The 16,173-nt window shown below is 39.8% G+C and overlaps 1 protein-coding gene across 1 annotated transcript in view; it reads left to right on the top strand.

The window, feature by feature from the left end:
* Positions 1-5,257: 5,257 nt before the first annotated feature.
* The window catches only part of Mtpn (myotrophin), a 34,173-nt gene continuing 23,257 nt past the window's right edge, over positions 5,258-16,173 (top strand). The window contains exon 1 of the mRNA XM_075953376.1: positions 5,258-5,640. Coding sequence (XP_075809491.1) covers positions 5,569-5,640 — 72 coding nt within the window. The 5' untranslated portion in view covers positions 5,258-5,568. The remainder of the gene's footprint in view (positions 5,641-16,173) is intronic.

Here is a 16,173-nt window from a genome sequence, read left to right as displayed (position 1 = left end):
TTGATGGTTGCCACTATATCTGGGAAAGAGTACTAGAAAAATGCAGAACGGCTATCACATGCTCGGCTGTTTTCTTCAGTGTTAAATGTTCACAGCTCACTTGCCAGAACTAGTCACAAGGCCACACTTAAGCTCTAGGGATCAAAAAGTGACCTCCCCAAAGGAGGAAGCAAGAGCAAAAACTAGTGAGAATCAGTTGGTCTTTCTGGTCCTTAGATATTGAGGTATTGTGCTTTTTCCCACATGCAAAATAAATGTAAAATGTCTTCTGAGGAAAATGACCCCAGAAGTTTTATGCTATTAGAACATCAAGTTTGCTGGGTAACATAGCTCAGTGATAGAGGGCTTTCCTAGCACGTGAAAGGCCCTAGATTCAAATCCTCAGAACGACAAAAACAAAACAAACAAACCATACAGGGCAGTGGAGTATCGAGCTCAACATCCAGGGGCTCACGGGAGGGATTTTATGCCTCTTGTTGACCTGGAGACATAGGAACTGAGCAGCAGAGAATCCTTCCCTTGAACCTAGTATGCAGATGTCTGTGGGAACATGATAACCACAATAGCCACTCCCATTCAGAAAGAGGAAGAATGGGAAAGAGACACCGATCATAGTCTATGGCTATTTTGCAACCTTGCACAGCCGTTGCAAGGAGCCCCCTTGGGGGAGGGGATGGCTTTTGATTAGGTCCCAGTTCCAATCTATAGCATCTTCCTCCTCCAGTTCATGGCTTGGGCAGCTCTTACCTATACCGTCCTGAAGGGTTCTTTCATGTTCTCACCTGTCATCTTGAGTAAGTACTGGAGTTTAAGCAGCAACTTTCTCAAACTACTTTCTGTAGACAGAGGAAGAGGCCCTGGCTCATTTCAAGACTATCCACAGTTTCCTATAAATGTGACCGATAGGTATTTTGGCCTCAGTCTCAGAACTTCAGTCAGCTATTTCTACAGTTGATCCAAGTAAGCTCTATGTGTACCAGCCATTGTCGTTTCTTGCTTATTTCTTTCTTGTTTCTTCCAGCCTATAGACTAGCAATACATGTGCTATTGTGTACTACTGAAAAGTTTCACTGAAATACTACTTTAATCTAGAATGTGATCCTGTCCTCAAGTCTACATTCTAACCAGCCCTTGTTGCGCGCTCTGTCTCTCTGTCTCTCTCTCTCTGTCTCTGTCTCTGTCTCTGTCTCTGTCTCTCTCCCCTCACTCTCTCTCCCCTCCAGTCTCTTCTCACTATCTCCTTTCATTTTTGCTTATTTTTTTTAAATATTTATTTATTTATTATGTCTACAATATTCTGTCTGTGTGTATGCCTGCAGGCCAGAAGAGGGCACCAGCCCCCATTACAGATGGTTGTGAGCCACCATGTGGTTGCTGGGAATTTAACTCAGGACCTTTGGAAGAACAGGCAATGCTCTTAACCTCTGAGCCATCTCTCCAGCCCATTTTTGCTTATTTTTAATAACTAAAAGTGAAAATCACTTGTTTCTTCTAGTTGTTCATATTTCCACATTTTTGACTCCCTATAATAAACTTTGTTTTTCAAATATTCTATTTTTAACTATGTGTACGTACTTGTATTTGTGTGTGGGAACGTATGCATGAGGGCCGGCGACAATGAAGAACAGAAGACACAAGATCACTGAAGTTACAGGCAGTTGCTTACAAGCTGCCCAAACTTGGATGCTGGGACCTGAACTCCCTTCTCCAAGAGCAGCACACACCCTTAACTGCTGAGGCATCTCTTGGGCTTCCTTGCATTTTTATTTGCAAAGTGGACAATTATTTTTATGCTGAACGTTTTCTGTACTGTTTTAGGTAATCACTATTTTCAACACAGAGAACTGAGCCTTCAGATCCAGCCTCCTCCACGACAGCTACAAGTTTATGGGTTACATTATCTGCTCCCAAGATGCGCCATGTTCCCATAATAGACTTTCCCAACCTTTTGCTCCTGCGACTATGAGTCACCATCTTCATGACTTCTATCACTTCCGTTTCTGTGTACTAGCTGGTCCTTAAGACAGAGTCATTTATTCACTGGTTTTGGTCCAGCCAGTTCTTCAAACTGGAAATTGGTTCTGTATTCATCAAGACTGGCTCAGTGCTGTTCCAGGGATCAAGTCCAAGTCTCATTGGTTTAAACCAAAGAATTATTTCATTCGTATTACATATTCATCATAGGATGGGACAAACTCTGTGGTTATGTTCCTTGAGGACCCCTGGCTGCCTATGTAGTCACTGCCCTGAATGTTGTCTATTGCCACAGCAGAAGGCAAAACTGGGTGCTAAAGAGTCTTGAACCAGCCAGCCTAAAGTTGGCCTTTTTTACGTGTACTCATAGTAATAGTCCAAAATTAGCTACATGACATTACTCAATTACAAAGAATGCAGGAAGAGGAGTTGTCTCTTGCACCCAGAATGGTATTGACATACAAAATGAAGCATTTATTGAATACCATAAAGATCTTCCAAAATAGGTAAGTAAAAAAAAAATAATGAAAATCTTTAGAATAATCATCGTGAATTGGAAAAAGAGGGGAGCTATATGACTGAAGTAAGTAGTTTTAGAAATCTCACTTCAAGGTAACATCTGCAAGCAAATCCCAATGATTGAAAAGAGGCAGTAAGAATTAGATAGGAAACAACACACATGAAGGCCACGGGCTGGAGTGTGCCTGGCTTTTTCTGAAAATGACAGAAGGCGAGATACATGGGAATTCAAGCAGCAATGGTGGTGGGGAGGGGCTGTCATGGGATTGAACTATCCAGGGGAGATCACAGAAGGCCCTGCTCTGAGGGGCAGAGCACATGAGACATACAGTAGGAAGCTGCTCAGCACTTACAACAAGGAATGCTTTCCTTGGGCTTAAAACGGTGACTCTGAATGGCCTGCAACAGGGGGAAAGCAAAACTGAGATCTGCTATAGCGAACTCTTTTGCATACAGCAATAACAGCTTGGGCAAAAGTTGGGGTCAGTACTGAAATCTACAAGAAGTCAACCAATTTCAAAGTATTTTGTGGGGCTTCATAGGTTGGGGTAGGGGAAAGTTGGGACTAGCCAGAGCTATCGTGACTTTCATGTTTCTGGTTTTAGTGACCAGGTGATCGGTAGGATTTATAGAACAGGAAGACTAGAGAGTTATTGAAGTTCAGAACCCTATGTCACAAGATCTATTTTAAACATGCCAACCTTGGGACATGAAACGCTGAATGTAAAAGTAGATCACACAGAAGTCTCATGCTGAACCAAGAGCTGCCCTGACCTGTAACTCTCTCAGGAAAGTTTCTGAGGAATCAAAATTGCTTCATCATTTTTTTTAACCGAAGTTGTTGTTGGTCATATAGATTCATATTCTCAGCCATCAGAGTTAGAATGAACAAGACTGTAAGCAGCTGTTAACAATTCACAAGTTTTGTTTGTGATGAGAAGTCTTTTCTCAATTGTTACTAAACGATAGCAAATGCACACGCACACGCACAGCAAACAGCACTGTTTTGCTGTGAATTTTGAAGCAAAGTGGGTTAAATAACTTGGAGAGGGCACAAAATCTATCAGAGTGCATCATGTACTTAAAATCCTAGGGCTATCCTTCTACTCTGGGCTTTCAACCTCTGGACTTTGTAGAAAAGAAGTAAACTAGTTTGGTTTAATTATTTACTGGGTAATAATATTCTATATGCATAATAGTTACAGTAAGATTTTTTTCTCAGTGTTCCTGAGTATATACACATGTTTGACTCATTAAGATTATAAAATAGTAACCACCAGGTGATTGTATTGTAAGATATTTCAGTCCAATCCTAAGAATACAACTAACTTCAGAAAAAAAAAATGGTTCCGTAGTTCAAATCAATTAAAAAAATAAGTGGTTTTTAAACCACATACATTTTAAACACGAATTATACTGAACATGTTGGTTAGATGTCACTTGTTAGCTAGGAAATCACACACTGAGTTTTAATCCCCATCACACACTCAGTTTCCCCGCATGGAACACAATGCTTAGTACCATGCGCTAAATTCACATTGTTGAGATGGCAAGACGCCTCAAACAGTAGAGATCCATGCAACGAAGTCTGATGGTGACCTAAGGTCAGTCCTCAGGACCCACATACTAGGAGGAATGAACTCTTTCCACACCTTGTCCTCTGACTCCCACGTGGCTACAGTAGCACACCCACGCCCACATACATAGATCTGTACTTTACGCACCCAAGTATACAATTTAAAAAGAAACAAACTGGCATCGTTGTCTCAACTGTGTGTTGAAGATTTCCTTCTGGGCAAAACTTGCTTTATTCTTTCGTTTTTAACTTCCTTCTGGTGGGTGGTGGGTTCTCGAGTCCCAAACAGTACTGCATAGTTGAGGAAAGGAAGGAGAAAAGCCAGGAGTGGTCATGGGAATGCAGGAGAGAAAGGAGGATAGAGCCTTACCCAAACAAAGATTTCTAAGAATAGAAATCCAGTATGAGGCCTCAAGGGGAAGCACAGCAGGTCCTACATGCATGCACACACAGCACACACACACAGGAAGCACTAAGTGGCCTCGGTGGGCTCAACATGAAAAGAAGTGTTGGAGAGATGACTCAGAGGCTAAGAGCACTTACTGCTCTTGCAGAGGACCCAGGTTTGGTTTCCACAAGGTCTAGATGCAGGCTCACACTGTGGCTTTAGTTCCCTGAGATCTGATACCTCTCCTTGTCTCCTCAGACACCTGCACACACGTAGTGCACATAAGTACATACATTGAGGCAAAACATTCATACACATAAATAAAAATAAAGTGTTTGTTTGTTTGGGGGAGTAGGGTTATTTGGGGGTCTGTTTTTGTATTTTTAGGAGAGGAAGCATAAAATTGGGAGGAAAAGTGGTGGTGGGGATGGGGAGAGAAAGGACAGAATCTGGGGTAGATTTGATCAAAACACATTGTGCGTATAGATGAAATTCTCAAAAAAATTTTTTGAGAGTGGGTTGTTCTGTTTGTTTTGCTTTGTTAATGATTTAAAGTGGGAGAGAGACGGAGACGACCTAAAGTAAACACTTCTTGGCGTTATTAAAACTAACATTTTCCCTTCTGTAGTGGACTGGGAGCATCCTAATCTCACCCATAACTTCATAACTCTCCCAGGTTTGCTCCCTTACTTTCGGAACCTCCAGGATCTCTGTCACTCAGCCTCCAGGCCCCGCCCACTGGACCACGCCTCTCCCCTTCTCTGCGTTGGCAAGCCGGGACACTGAGCCTGCGCACAAGTGGCTCTCGGAGGTAGGCAGTCGGGGCGGGGTCCGGAGCGGGGCGTTCCGGAGAGAGGAAGAGGAAGAGGAAGTTGGAGGCGGGTCCTAGCGGGGCGTGAACCGGAAGTGCAAACGTCCTGCTTCGCCCCCAGCCAGGCGGAACCTGTTCGGCTGGGCCCAGCGGCTGCAAAAGAACTTTCTCCCGCCCCAACGGTCGTTGCGGCCCACAGCTTCGCCCACGCGGCGGCCCGAGGCGCGTCGTTTCCTCGTGTCCCCTTGTTGGGCGTACCCGCCACTTGTGCCCGGCCTGCCGGCCCAGCCCGCTGCAGTGATGTGCGACAAGGAGTTCATGTGGGCCCTGAAGAACGGAGACTTGGACGAGGTGAAGGACTATGTGGCCAAGGTGAGCGGGTATGCGCGGAGGTGGCGGGGCCGGGAAGCCCGGAGCGCGCGCCGGCAGCCAGGCAGGCGGGGGAGACGCTGCCGCTCGGTGCCAGGTAACCGCCGCGTCGCTACGGCGGCCCGTGGCCTTGCTGGCCCCCTCGGGTACCTGGCGCCTTGGTAGCTTCTCTCGATCGTTAAGAGACCCGTTACTGCAATCTTTCCTTTGAATGAGACAGTTCTCCATCTTGGACTTGCGGGTTACTAAGATGTAACCTTAGCAGTTAGAATCCGGAACGATTTCTTGAACTTGGAGCCTGGTGGGAATAGAAAGAAGCCGGAGACGTTCGTTAATCGTGAAATGAAGTGCTCAAAATAGCCAGAGTTGAATTTCTGAAACTTGGTGTCACTTCACTGTGAAGTCCTAACTTTGGGTGTGGCCTTTTTCCTCCCCTCCAATACACAGTGTGTGTGTGTGTGTGTGTGTGTGTGTGTGTGTGTTCTCTTCAAGTGATAAGGTTGTCATTTGGCATCTGTAGTGGTTAGGAAATCTGAGGAGTTTTTCAAAGGCATTTTAACTTTGGGTACACCATTGATTTCATCTGGAGCCCGTGTGCTTGTAGTTAATGGTACTGCGGTCTACTCATGCTGTATTTGCGGGTAAGAAAATATGATTAAGAAAGCCAAATTCAGAGCGAAACCCAAATTAATAGAAACAAGTTCACTTTGTGAGGGACTTGAAAAGTTCTAAGCTAACCTGCCTTTGGATCTTAAAAACTGCACCTTTTTTTAATCTTAAGGAGAACTTAGTAGTTTTTAAAATGATTTTCTGGAAGTATAGGTTTATGACAGCTGTGAGCATCTTGGTCGTCTTCCAAAAATGTGAGGCTGTGGTCAGGATTTCAATTCTTCAAAGGTGTGAGCCGTGGCATCCTGCTTCATGGGACTGTGGTAGAAAAGCAAGCAGAAGCAGGTTTATTGGGTGGGTGGGTGGGGGTTGTTTGTGTTTTGGTTTCAAAACAACCACATGATTATACAAGGCTGATAGTCTTTTCTCCCCTTAATGTCATTACAGTTTAGACTTTTCCCATGTATTTGATCTGCTTAGTTGATATAGTGGATGTTTAAGACAGGCTGCCCTCTGAACCGCCTTAGCAGTAGACTGAAACCTGAATCACCGCCTCTTTCAATGCTGGGTGAAAGAAAACATAGCCAGTAGTGGATCACCACACTGCTCTCTAAATGAGTTGGTTCTTCCTGGCCTGCTCAAACTTAAGTGATTTGAAATACAAAATATTAATAAGACTAACTGAACTTGGTTACAAAATAACATGCTTGAAATTGTTTCTATCCTCTCCATGTTAACTTCCTGACCAAACCATTCAGCCCAGGTGGAAACTGGGGAATTCTCCTGAAGAGCTGAGGGTTGTCACTTTCCAGTCTCAGCGCCACTTCAGGTTCGCTGCTGCAGTTCTCCAGCCCACCCCATCCTGGTCATCTTAGATAGATAGCTGAAGGGATCTGCATTTATTTAAGCATGTTATTTTTCTCAGTGAACTTCCTTCTCTAACTTGATGGTGGATTCTGCATCTTAGCCTCTGCTTTACTTGCAGCTCCCCTGTCTTTTGGTTTACTGGACCATTGTGATGTGTTGAGGGCCTGTTTTCCTCGCCTGTCTGGAGGCTCTGCTCCAGACCCTGATGTGTATTTCTTGCAGTGGATTTGTCCATGTGCACTTACATCCCTGTTCAGCCAAGTCAGCTTCACAAGTCAGCCTCCCAGCTAACTTCGTATTTGTCCTCCTAGCCTCAGTATCACCACTTCCAGAAAAAAAAATTCAACTTGAAAGAGGACTCAGCTTCTTAATGTTGTTTCATTTGCAGGTCACTGTGACGTTGCTTTGTGTTTGTCCTGCATTAGGCCATGAGCCTCTGGACAGTAGATGCTATGTTCTTTTTCATCTTCGGATCTCCAGTGTAACCCTAAGGAGTTTCACACATTAAAAGTTTATGTTCCTAGTAGGAAATTCTTCCTTAGCTATGGCTCTAATAAACTTCACTAGCTATGTGGTAGTGGTTACCATCACTGGGTAGTTTATGTTGGTAGTGGTTACCATCACTGGGTAGTTTATGTTGGTAGTGGTTACCATCACTGGGTAGTTTATGTTGGTAGTGGTTACCATCACTGGGCAGTTTATGTTACACAGTGCTAGAAAGCACTCAGAGTTTTTACTCATTTTTTAATGTATTTTTTACCCCTTCCTTCCTTCCTTCCTTCCTTCCTTCCTTCCTTCCTTCCTTCCTTCCTTCCTTCCTTCCTTCCTTTATTTCTTCTGAGACAGGGTTTCTCTGGATCTTTGGAGCCTATCCTAGAACTAGTTCAGGTTGGCCTTGAACTCACGGAGAGCCTCCTGCTCCTGCTTCCCAAGTGCTAGGATTAAAGGTGTGTGCCACCACTGCCTGGCCTACCATCCTGTTTCTATATTCCCATTTTAAGAAAGGGGAAAGTAAGTTTTGGAGAAGTTCCTCTGACAAGGTTGCAGACTAACCCAACTTGGATTTAAACCAAAGGCTGTCTATAACTAAAGAATACACTTTTTTCAAAGCTGTATCAGTCTGCTTTGAAGTAGTTGTGGTTGTTTTTTTTTTTTATTTTTTTTTGTTTTTTTCATTTTCTTAGCTTACTGAGGCTTAGAGTCAACCCATTAAGAAAATAAGAGGCTTGGTAGAAGAACTTAGTCCTGACTGCATGAAGACAGAGAGGGCTTTTTTATTACACGCAACAGTTTAGAAATAATTAGCATAAAGACAAGTATCTGGTAAATTTAAATTCTCATCAGACTGTCTGGTACAGTATATGTCTGTAAGATGATTATTTGGTAGCTTGTGAAACATTTTTTTATAATCATAAACTTATTATGTTTGTAGTTGTGATCATCCATCAAAAGGTAATGGTGTATGTTAGCTTTAGGAAGAAATGGATAACTAAGTTACTGAAATGTCTATTCGTAATTGCTTAAACACTTTGAAAAAAGAACGTGTTCTTAACATTTTCTATATTTGAACTTTGTGGTGTAGTATGTAGATATTATTATCACATCAACCCATGAGTGTAGTTTTAGACATTTAGAAGTAAAAATAAGTAATTCGCCCAAGATCTTGAAGTTCTTGAGCGGGTAGTAGGAGTGAGATTTGAACTCACCTTCACAGGCTCTGAAGGGCTTTCAAAATTCCTTGATTAACCACTTCATATACTCTTGGCCTTCACTTCTAAATAATCTCAGATGACTAAGGAGATGTGTTGCTGCTTAAATTAAATTAAATTAAATTAAAGATTGGGCAGGATGATAATGGTCCCTTGAGGCTATTTAGAGATAGACTCTACCATAGCCTTTGAGGATCCAAGGTTCCTTCAGTGGAGTGCTGGTGAGTAGCCTGTAGATTCTCCAACAGCTCTAATATGTACACTCTCTGGTTGATGTGTACTTCTGTTTCTCTGGCTGTGAAACACTATACATTAGGTCTCTAACTTCCTTTCTCTGTGGTTTCTCTCCAACCCCATTCTAATTACATCTGCCTTTGACACTCTAATAGGCTTGGCGAGCAACAGGAGCTCACCATGTGAAGGATTGGATCTCTTGAGTCAAAAGAGATATATCAAATCTAATCTTTTGAAATTGCAAGATTTACTGGGATCTTTTTCCACTTTTCTAAAAAGAGAGAAAGAGGCCAATTTTAAAGTGGTCTAGAGTCTGTCACCTTCCATTTATTGCTTTATGTCAATTTGTTTACTTTTTAAAACATTTTTAAACTAGCAGGGTATTTTTCTTACATTTTATCACTTGCCTGTGAAAAAGCTTTCATCAGCTTTTGGGAAATAAAGGTGCTATCAGTGAAATTCAATGTAGTTTAAATATTTATCTTTCTGTTATACTTTGTCTTTTTTCTGAGATGAAATATCAACAGAATCTTTCAAAAATACAGAAAACAAAAATAGGTCATAATCCTACTATCCTGGTAATCTTAAGAAGTAAAATGAGGTGCTTAGGGAGATGGCCCAGTACTTCTTGTCCAAGCGTGAGGACTGGAGTTGAACTCTTCGGCCCCCAGGATGCAGAAAGATGATCTCTAGAAAAGCTGGCTAGCTAGATGAGCTGAATCAGCAGATTCTGGGTTTAAGACCCTGCTATAGTGAATAGGTGGACAATGATCAAGGAAGACACCCATCAACTCCTGGCCTTCACACACACACACACACACACACACACACACACACACACACACACACGGGGATGGGGCTTCAAAGTCAGATTACTTCAGACACATATTTGAAAATGCAGCAGTTAGAACAAAAAGTTGAAGACCTCTCATCCCAGCCTCTGAGCTGTGAGCAAAGTTAAGCATTCTAAAGTGGTGTGTATAGTTAATCTCAGAAAAACTTTGGAAATTCACTTACTCGTCCATTTTCTCCACTTAAAAGTTCTTAAAACACTCTGCACTTGCTCTTAGTTCCTTAATTTATCTAAACATGCTATATATTGAAATTAGTTACTCTGAAATGGTGTGTGATATTTCCTTGTACAGGTATGATATAATGAATTATTTATGATAAGCCTTTTATTTCTAGTTTATTTTTGCATTAAACAATATTAGGGTGATCGTGTTTGTATTTTAACAACTTTTGAGAATAGATCCACATTTTGAGTCTAAAAAGTTTGATGTCTTTAGGTGTACATGGACAGTGCACTGTGAACAGCCCCAAATATCACTAAACTTTTTGATTTCTCCATTGGATAGGTAAAAAATGGTATGTTGCTTTAATTTGTATTTTGATAAATGGTGAACATTTTAGGACATTATTAGCCATTTGTATTCTTTCCCTACTTGTTTTTCTTTTCCTCTCAAATGACTGTAGCCTGTGTCAAGTTGACATAAAACTAGCCAGCACACATGGTAATTTTCAATGCTTAATTAGCTGTTGTTAATATTTGTATGTTTATAAGCAAAGCCACTTAAAAGACACCTAATTGACTTGAACATCAACAGATGAATGGATTAAGGAAATGTGTATTTTCTTTCTTTTTCTTTTTTCTTTTTTTTCTTTTTTTTTTTTTTTTTTTTTTTTTGGTGTTTCTCTGTAGCTTTGGTGCCTGTCCCAGAACTAGCTCTTGTAGACCAGGCTGGCCTCGAACTCCCAGAGATCCCGCCTGCCTCTGCCTCCCAAGTGCTGGGATTAAAGGAGTGCGCCACCACCGCCGGCGGAAATGTGTATTTTCAGAATAAAATTTATACACGTGTAAAGAAAGTAAAATTATAACATTTGCAGAGAAGTGGATGGAACTGTAAGTTATTATATTAAGTAAGCAAATCTTAGAAAGACAAGTACTATTTTCTCTCATATGTAAACCATTTAAAAGTGTGTGTAGGCCCTGAAACCAGAAGGGAGATCTTGAGAAGAAAGGAATCTGAAGGGAATGGGGGCAAAGATAGGGTAATAGGATCCATATGACGTGAATGCAAAGAGAGGAAACTGAGTAAAGGAAGAGAATCTGTGATATGGGATGCAGGGAAAAAGGATCAGTTAGAACAGAGTATATCGAGACATGTGTGAACATCCATGATTTAGATTATTACTTTGTATGCTAAGTTTTAAAATTGTTTTAGAATAAGAACAACAAAAAATAACATCTAGTCCAACACTTACATAAGGAATACTTGTATGTTAAAAGCCTTAACTAGGACCTTGCTACTAGAATTGGGACTTCAGTTCAGTTTTTCTAAATCTAAAATGAACATACTTTTTCAAAATCAACTACTGTGTTTTCGAATGGAGTACTTTATACTAGCTACTCCTTCTGTGGGAATATTGGGGGTTTTGTCCTGCTCCATCTGCTTGGTAAATTTCTGCTTTTGTCGGTCAGGTTTTTAACATGCTAGAATGAACCTATCTAAAGTATCCAACTTAGTATTAGGAGAAGTGGCTTAATTAATTCACGGCTCTGCAAGTTCAGGAGCATGGAGCTGACACTGCCTCAGTTCTGGTGAGGTTCCTGTTGGCAGTGTCACATCATAGTGATGGCAAGATTCAGAGGTGGGAGTGTGGGAACCAGCCACAGGACAGTGAAACTAGGCTAGGGAGCTGAGAGCTCAGATTTAGGCTTTGATAGTTGGCCTCTCCAAGAACTACCTAAATCCCTTCCCAGGGGCAGCATAGATAATAAAGTAGCAACCACACACACCCAAAATTTCACCAGCTTTCACACCACCACCCTGAGAACCAAGCTTTCAGCACATGAACCCTTAGGAAACAAACTACTTCCAGATCCTGTCACTGTGTACATTCGAGTTTTGGCTCATGTCTTTTGTAAAACAAAAGTCCCGGCTTGGGCAGTTAGACCAGAATTGCATCTCAGCATCTCTTACAGAACTTTCTTGCTGAGTTTGTGCTGTAGAGTTTTTTTGAACTTTGGGGAGCCAGAGTTAACTGACAAATTCTGACTTTGCAGAATAAATCCTAGTAGACAGAGAAAGGAGAGTGGGAAGTAGGAGAGAAAAATGAGAATTCAAATTTCGCCTTAATGGCTGCTTTAAAAAAATAAAAAAGAAAACCCAAAAGGTGCATTTATAGATGTCGAGTAGTTAGTACTATGTATATATACATATTATATATATATTAGTATATAGCATATAGTTTGTGTGTGCGTGTTTAAATAGTGCTTCTGAGAACTAGGCAACTCTCTTTCCCCAGAAGCATTCAGCTAATCTTGTGAGATACCATGGCTAGTGGAGCATTTGTCTCATGAGGGAAGACTTGCAAGCAACTGAAGCCCCTTTCTGATTTGGTGGAGTTAGTTCCCTGCAGTACAATATGAATCTTGATGGAATGTGAAGCCTGGCCCACACCACAACAAAATCCAAGAAATAAATTGCTTTCTCCTGCCCACACAGGAAATGGCACAAAACCCAAATATGACTAATTGGATGCTTCTGATTAGAGCTGAATATAAAAGTTTAAGCACAGTGAAGGGCAGTAAAGGATGTAGTGCACAAGAAGACACTCGGTTTAGAAAAACCACAGTAGTGCATCTCTTGTCCATGCTCTTCTTATGGCCGATTGTAATTTTTATTTCTTGACTGAAAGCCTTATTTCTTATGCATTTCTTCAATCTGCTCAGCAATTCTGAGAACTACATTGGTGCCTTGTTAGTGTTTTACACTTGTTAGTCAATCCAAATGGGCTTCTATTGCTCATTTTTAGTTGCCAACTCTTCCTGGGTTTTTTGTCTTTTTAAAAGACAGAAATCATCTTTATTTAAAAGAAAACAAAGAAATTATCTTTGTATTCCTGATTATTGTCACAATTATCTACCATACAGTTTAGTTAAATTTTAATTGAATTGGATTGATATTTGAAGAAGCTAGCCGTTCCTTGTTTTCAAAGTTGGTTTGCCATACATACCTCTAGTTGGTGTAAGTGATATTCTTTTTTTCTTCTTAGAAATAGCCCTTTGTCTTCAAACTCTTGGTTGTTGTAAACTTGGTGAACTTTATGCAGTTCCCCATGATTTTAGTGACAATAGTTGTTTACGTATCTTGCCAGTTTTGACTTTTGTCTTGTGACCATCATTTTGGAATTGTAGTTAAGTGTTTTCAAAATTTGATGCTTTATGAAAAGTAAGAATCATCAATCAGTTTTTCTTACTAGAAACCTAAAAGAACTTGTTGACGCCTCAGCCTTCTCATCTGAAACAGGATCATGATGCTGCCAACTCGTAATTTTGCACAGTTTTTAAAGAGACAGCAAATGTGTCTAAAAAGAGCAACATCTCCACTGCATGTTGCAGCTGTGCAATAATATTTGCTATTTATGTTGTCTGTGTAGATTGTTTACTAAGTGAAGGCTTAGAGAGAAGGCTAAGGCAAGAAGCTGGCGAACTTGGCTTTGTTTCTCTAAATGACAGTTAGTACATATTTTAGATCTTGTCAGCCATACTATCTCTGCTGTTGTGCAGAAGCAGACATAGATAGTATGTAAACAACTGAAGAGTTGAATGTGCAATTTGTGTTCCAGTAAAACTTTATTTACCAAAAATAGGCAACAGGCTTGATTTGACCCATTAGCCATAGATTATTCATCTTTACATAAGACTGAAGTTGAAAAAAATGAATTCATCCAGTAGACTAAATTTTCTTCTTTATCAAGATTTTGACATCTAAAATAAGTAAGATATATGATAAAATAGTTTTATTTTGAGGGTGTTTCTGAAAATCCACTTCAGAAATCCTTATGGTTTAAAGATATTGAACTGTAATGAAAACCAAAGCATGGAAAGCCATAGGTGAGACATTAAACTAAAATTCTCTAAACAAAAAAGTATAGTCTCCAGTGAATTTGAAACTTGGGCAAGAGATGTGGGATCATTCTATAAATTAAGCATTAGAAATCTTTATTCACAAATGTGCAAACAAATTAACCTAAGTTCTTAAACTGAAGGAATTTCTAGAGAATCTTTTCAGCTGTCAAAGTGTTCAGCAAAATATTCTAGAATTCTCTCCCCAGCTCTGTTACAAGTCCCATGACCTGGTTTGAGTTCTATTCCAGCAGTGAAAGAGAAGGCTGGTTAGCACAGTTTTCACTGGTTCATTCATAATTCAGCAAGTACCAGTTGAGCACCTACAGTATTAGATAAGCGTGAACACAGCAAAAGTTAATGCTTCTAAGGATATGTGTTCAGTGGGGGTTCATTTGAGCGTCCAAGAAAACAGCAAATACAATGATTGTGTGGGTTCTAAAATTGTTTTTTTCTTAAATACATGAAATATGGGTAAAACTCAGTAGCTTTACATTTTATTAGTAAAATACAACTCTAAAAAAATAGATGCTATAAGATTTTTGATAAATTTATATTTGCTTCCAATAGAAAGAAAAATCAACACTAAAATATCAGGTTTAAATCAGAATTCTAGTAATGAGAAAAGAATGTCCTTTCTTTGAGTACTGTGTTGTATGTGTATAGTCAACACAGAAATATATACATATTGATACATGTGTCATTTAACTAGGCAGGGAAATCTGCGAAGTGAGAACTGAGTAACTTTCCTTAGCTCTCACAGCTAAGTCACAGGAGGACAGGATTTCAGCTCTGATCTGAGTCATTCCAAAAGAACATTCCTGTTCCTTTCCCATCATTATGCTTTGAATGTGTCAGGACTACCAATGATGGGGGGGGGGGGATAAAACCTTCCTCCCCACTGCTTCCTTCTCTTGTCACAAGTTTATTTACAAATATAACCTTTATATCTGTAATCTGTTGAATAAAATAGCAGATACTTTCCAGACTGCAATTGTTTTCAGAAGGAATTCCAATTATGGGTCACTGAGTTTGTATCTTGTAAATGAAGCTACATTTTTGTCTTTTTTTCAAACTGAGATAAAACCGTAGTATTTTGCATGTGTTTCTTAATTTGCTAAGCATTTCTTCATATTATATACACACCTTAGCTACTAAATTTTTAGTTTTATACCACAAATAAAACTTTTCTTTAAAACAACTTAACTATTCTAGTTGCAAAATATATGTTTGACTAACGACTTTCAGACCTTAGGAGAAAACTTAAGGGTCATTTAACAAACTGCCTGTATAAAATTTAAGGATTTTCTGTAATTTGAATCACTTAACTGGTTATTTTGAACAAAAAAATTGCTAAGTTGAAGTAAATGCTTGAGTAGGGGAATACCATTAGGGGCTAACTTCATAGGTTCTTCTTCAAACCCTTTTTATTATAGGTCAGAAAGGTAGATAGCTAAAACTGTGTTGCCTTAAAATACTTGACAACAGTTAAGCATTGCATTTCTTTAGGCTTAAAATTTTTTGTAGCACATTGTATTTTTCACTTCATTAGTACTGGTATATAAATAAGAAAAGTCTATCGTATACACATATACGGATACATATACGAATCCAGAAGTACTTGCTCACCAAATTTTGTAACCTTTATTCTTAAATGTGTGGGTTTTTTTTAAATACTGTGAATAGTAACATTTTTTTCTGTCTTTCCTGTAAGATCATTTGTAGAAGATCTACAGCCATCACTGCCCACTACGGAAGTGATCCAAGTAGTCTGTCAGTTACCTCTCAGTTAGGAAGCTGGCTGAGATGTGTGCCCTGCTCAGCTGTAGAAAGTGATCACTGTGGTCTTGATTTTAACTAGTAATAAGTAGTTTAAGAGGCTACCTTATTATATATTAATTGAGCATGTGCCTATTAAATATAGTTGTGGGAATTACTATTCATTGCTTTCAATGAACTTTATGTTACTAAATTATATTAATAACATTGAAGATTTATAGCTTATTTATATACTAATTAACTTTTTAGAAGGCAGGGGAAAGGTCGGAGATATATATATCATACCTTTTTACTTTCTGTTGTCAGTTTTTCAGTATTAGAAAGTTCCAGATAAAGTATCAAAGCTTTTCTCACCTTTTGACTGCATTGCCTTCACAGGTAGATTTGAGCCCACTGCTCTGCTGTAATTTGTAATTCTGGAACTGC

Source organism: Microtus pennsylvanicus, chromosome 19, assembly GCF_037038515.1.
Source record: "Microtus pennsylvanicus isolate mMicPen1 chromosome 19, mMicPen1.hap1, whole genome shotgun sequence".
NCBI lineage: Eukaryota > Metazoa > Chordata > Mammalia > Rodentia > Cricetidae > Microtus > Microtus pennsylvanicus.
The sequence above is the reverse complement of the archived record's forward strand: the minus strand, read 5'-3'. Positions and strand labels throughout refer to the sequence as shown.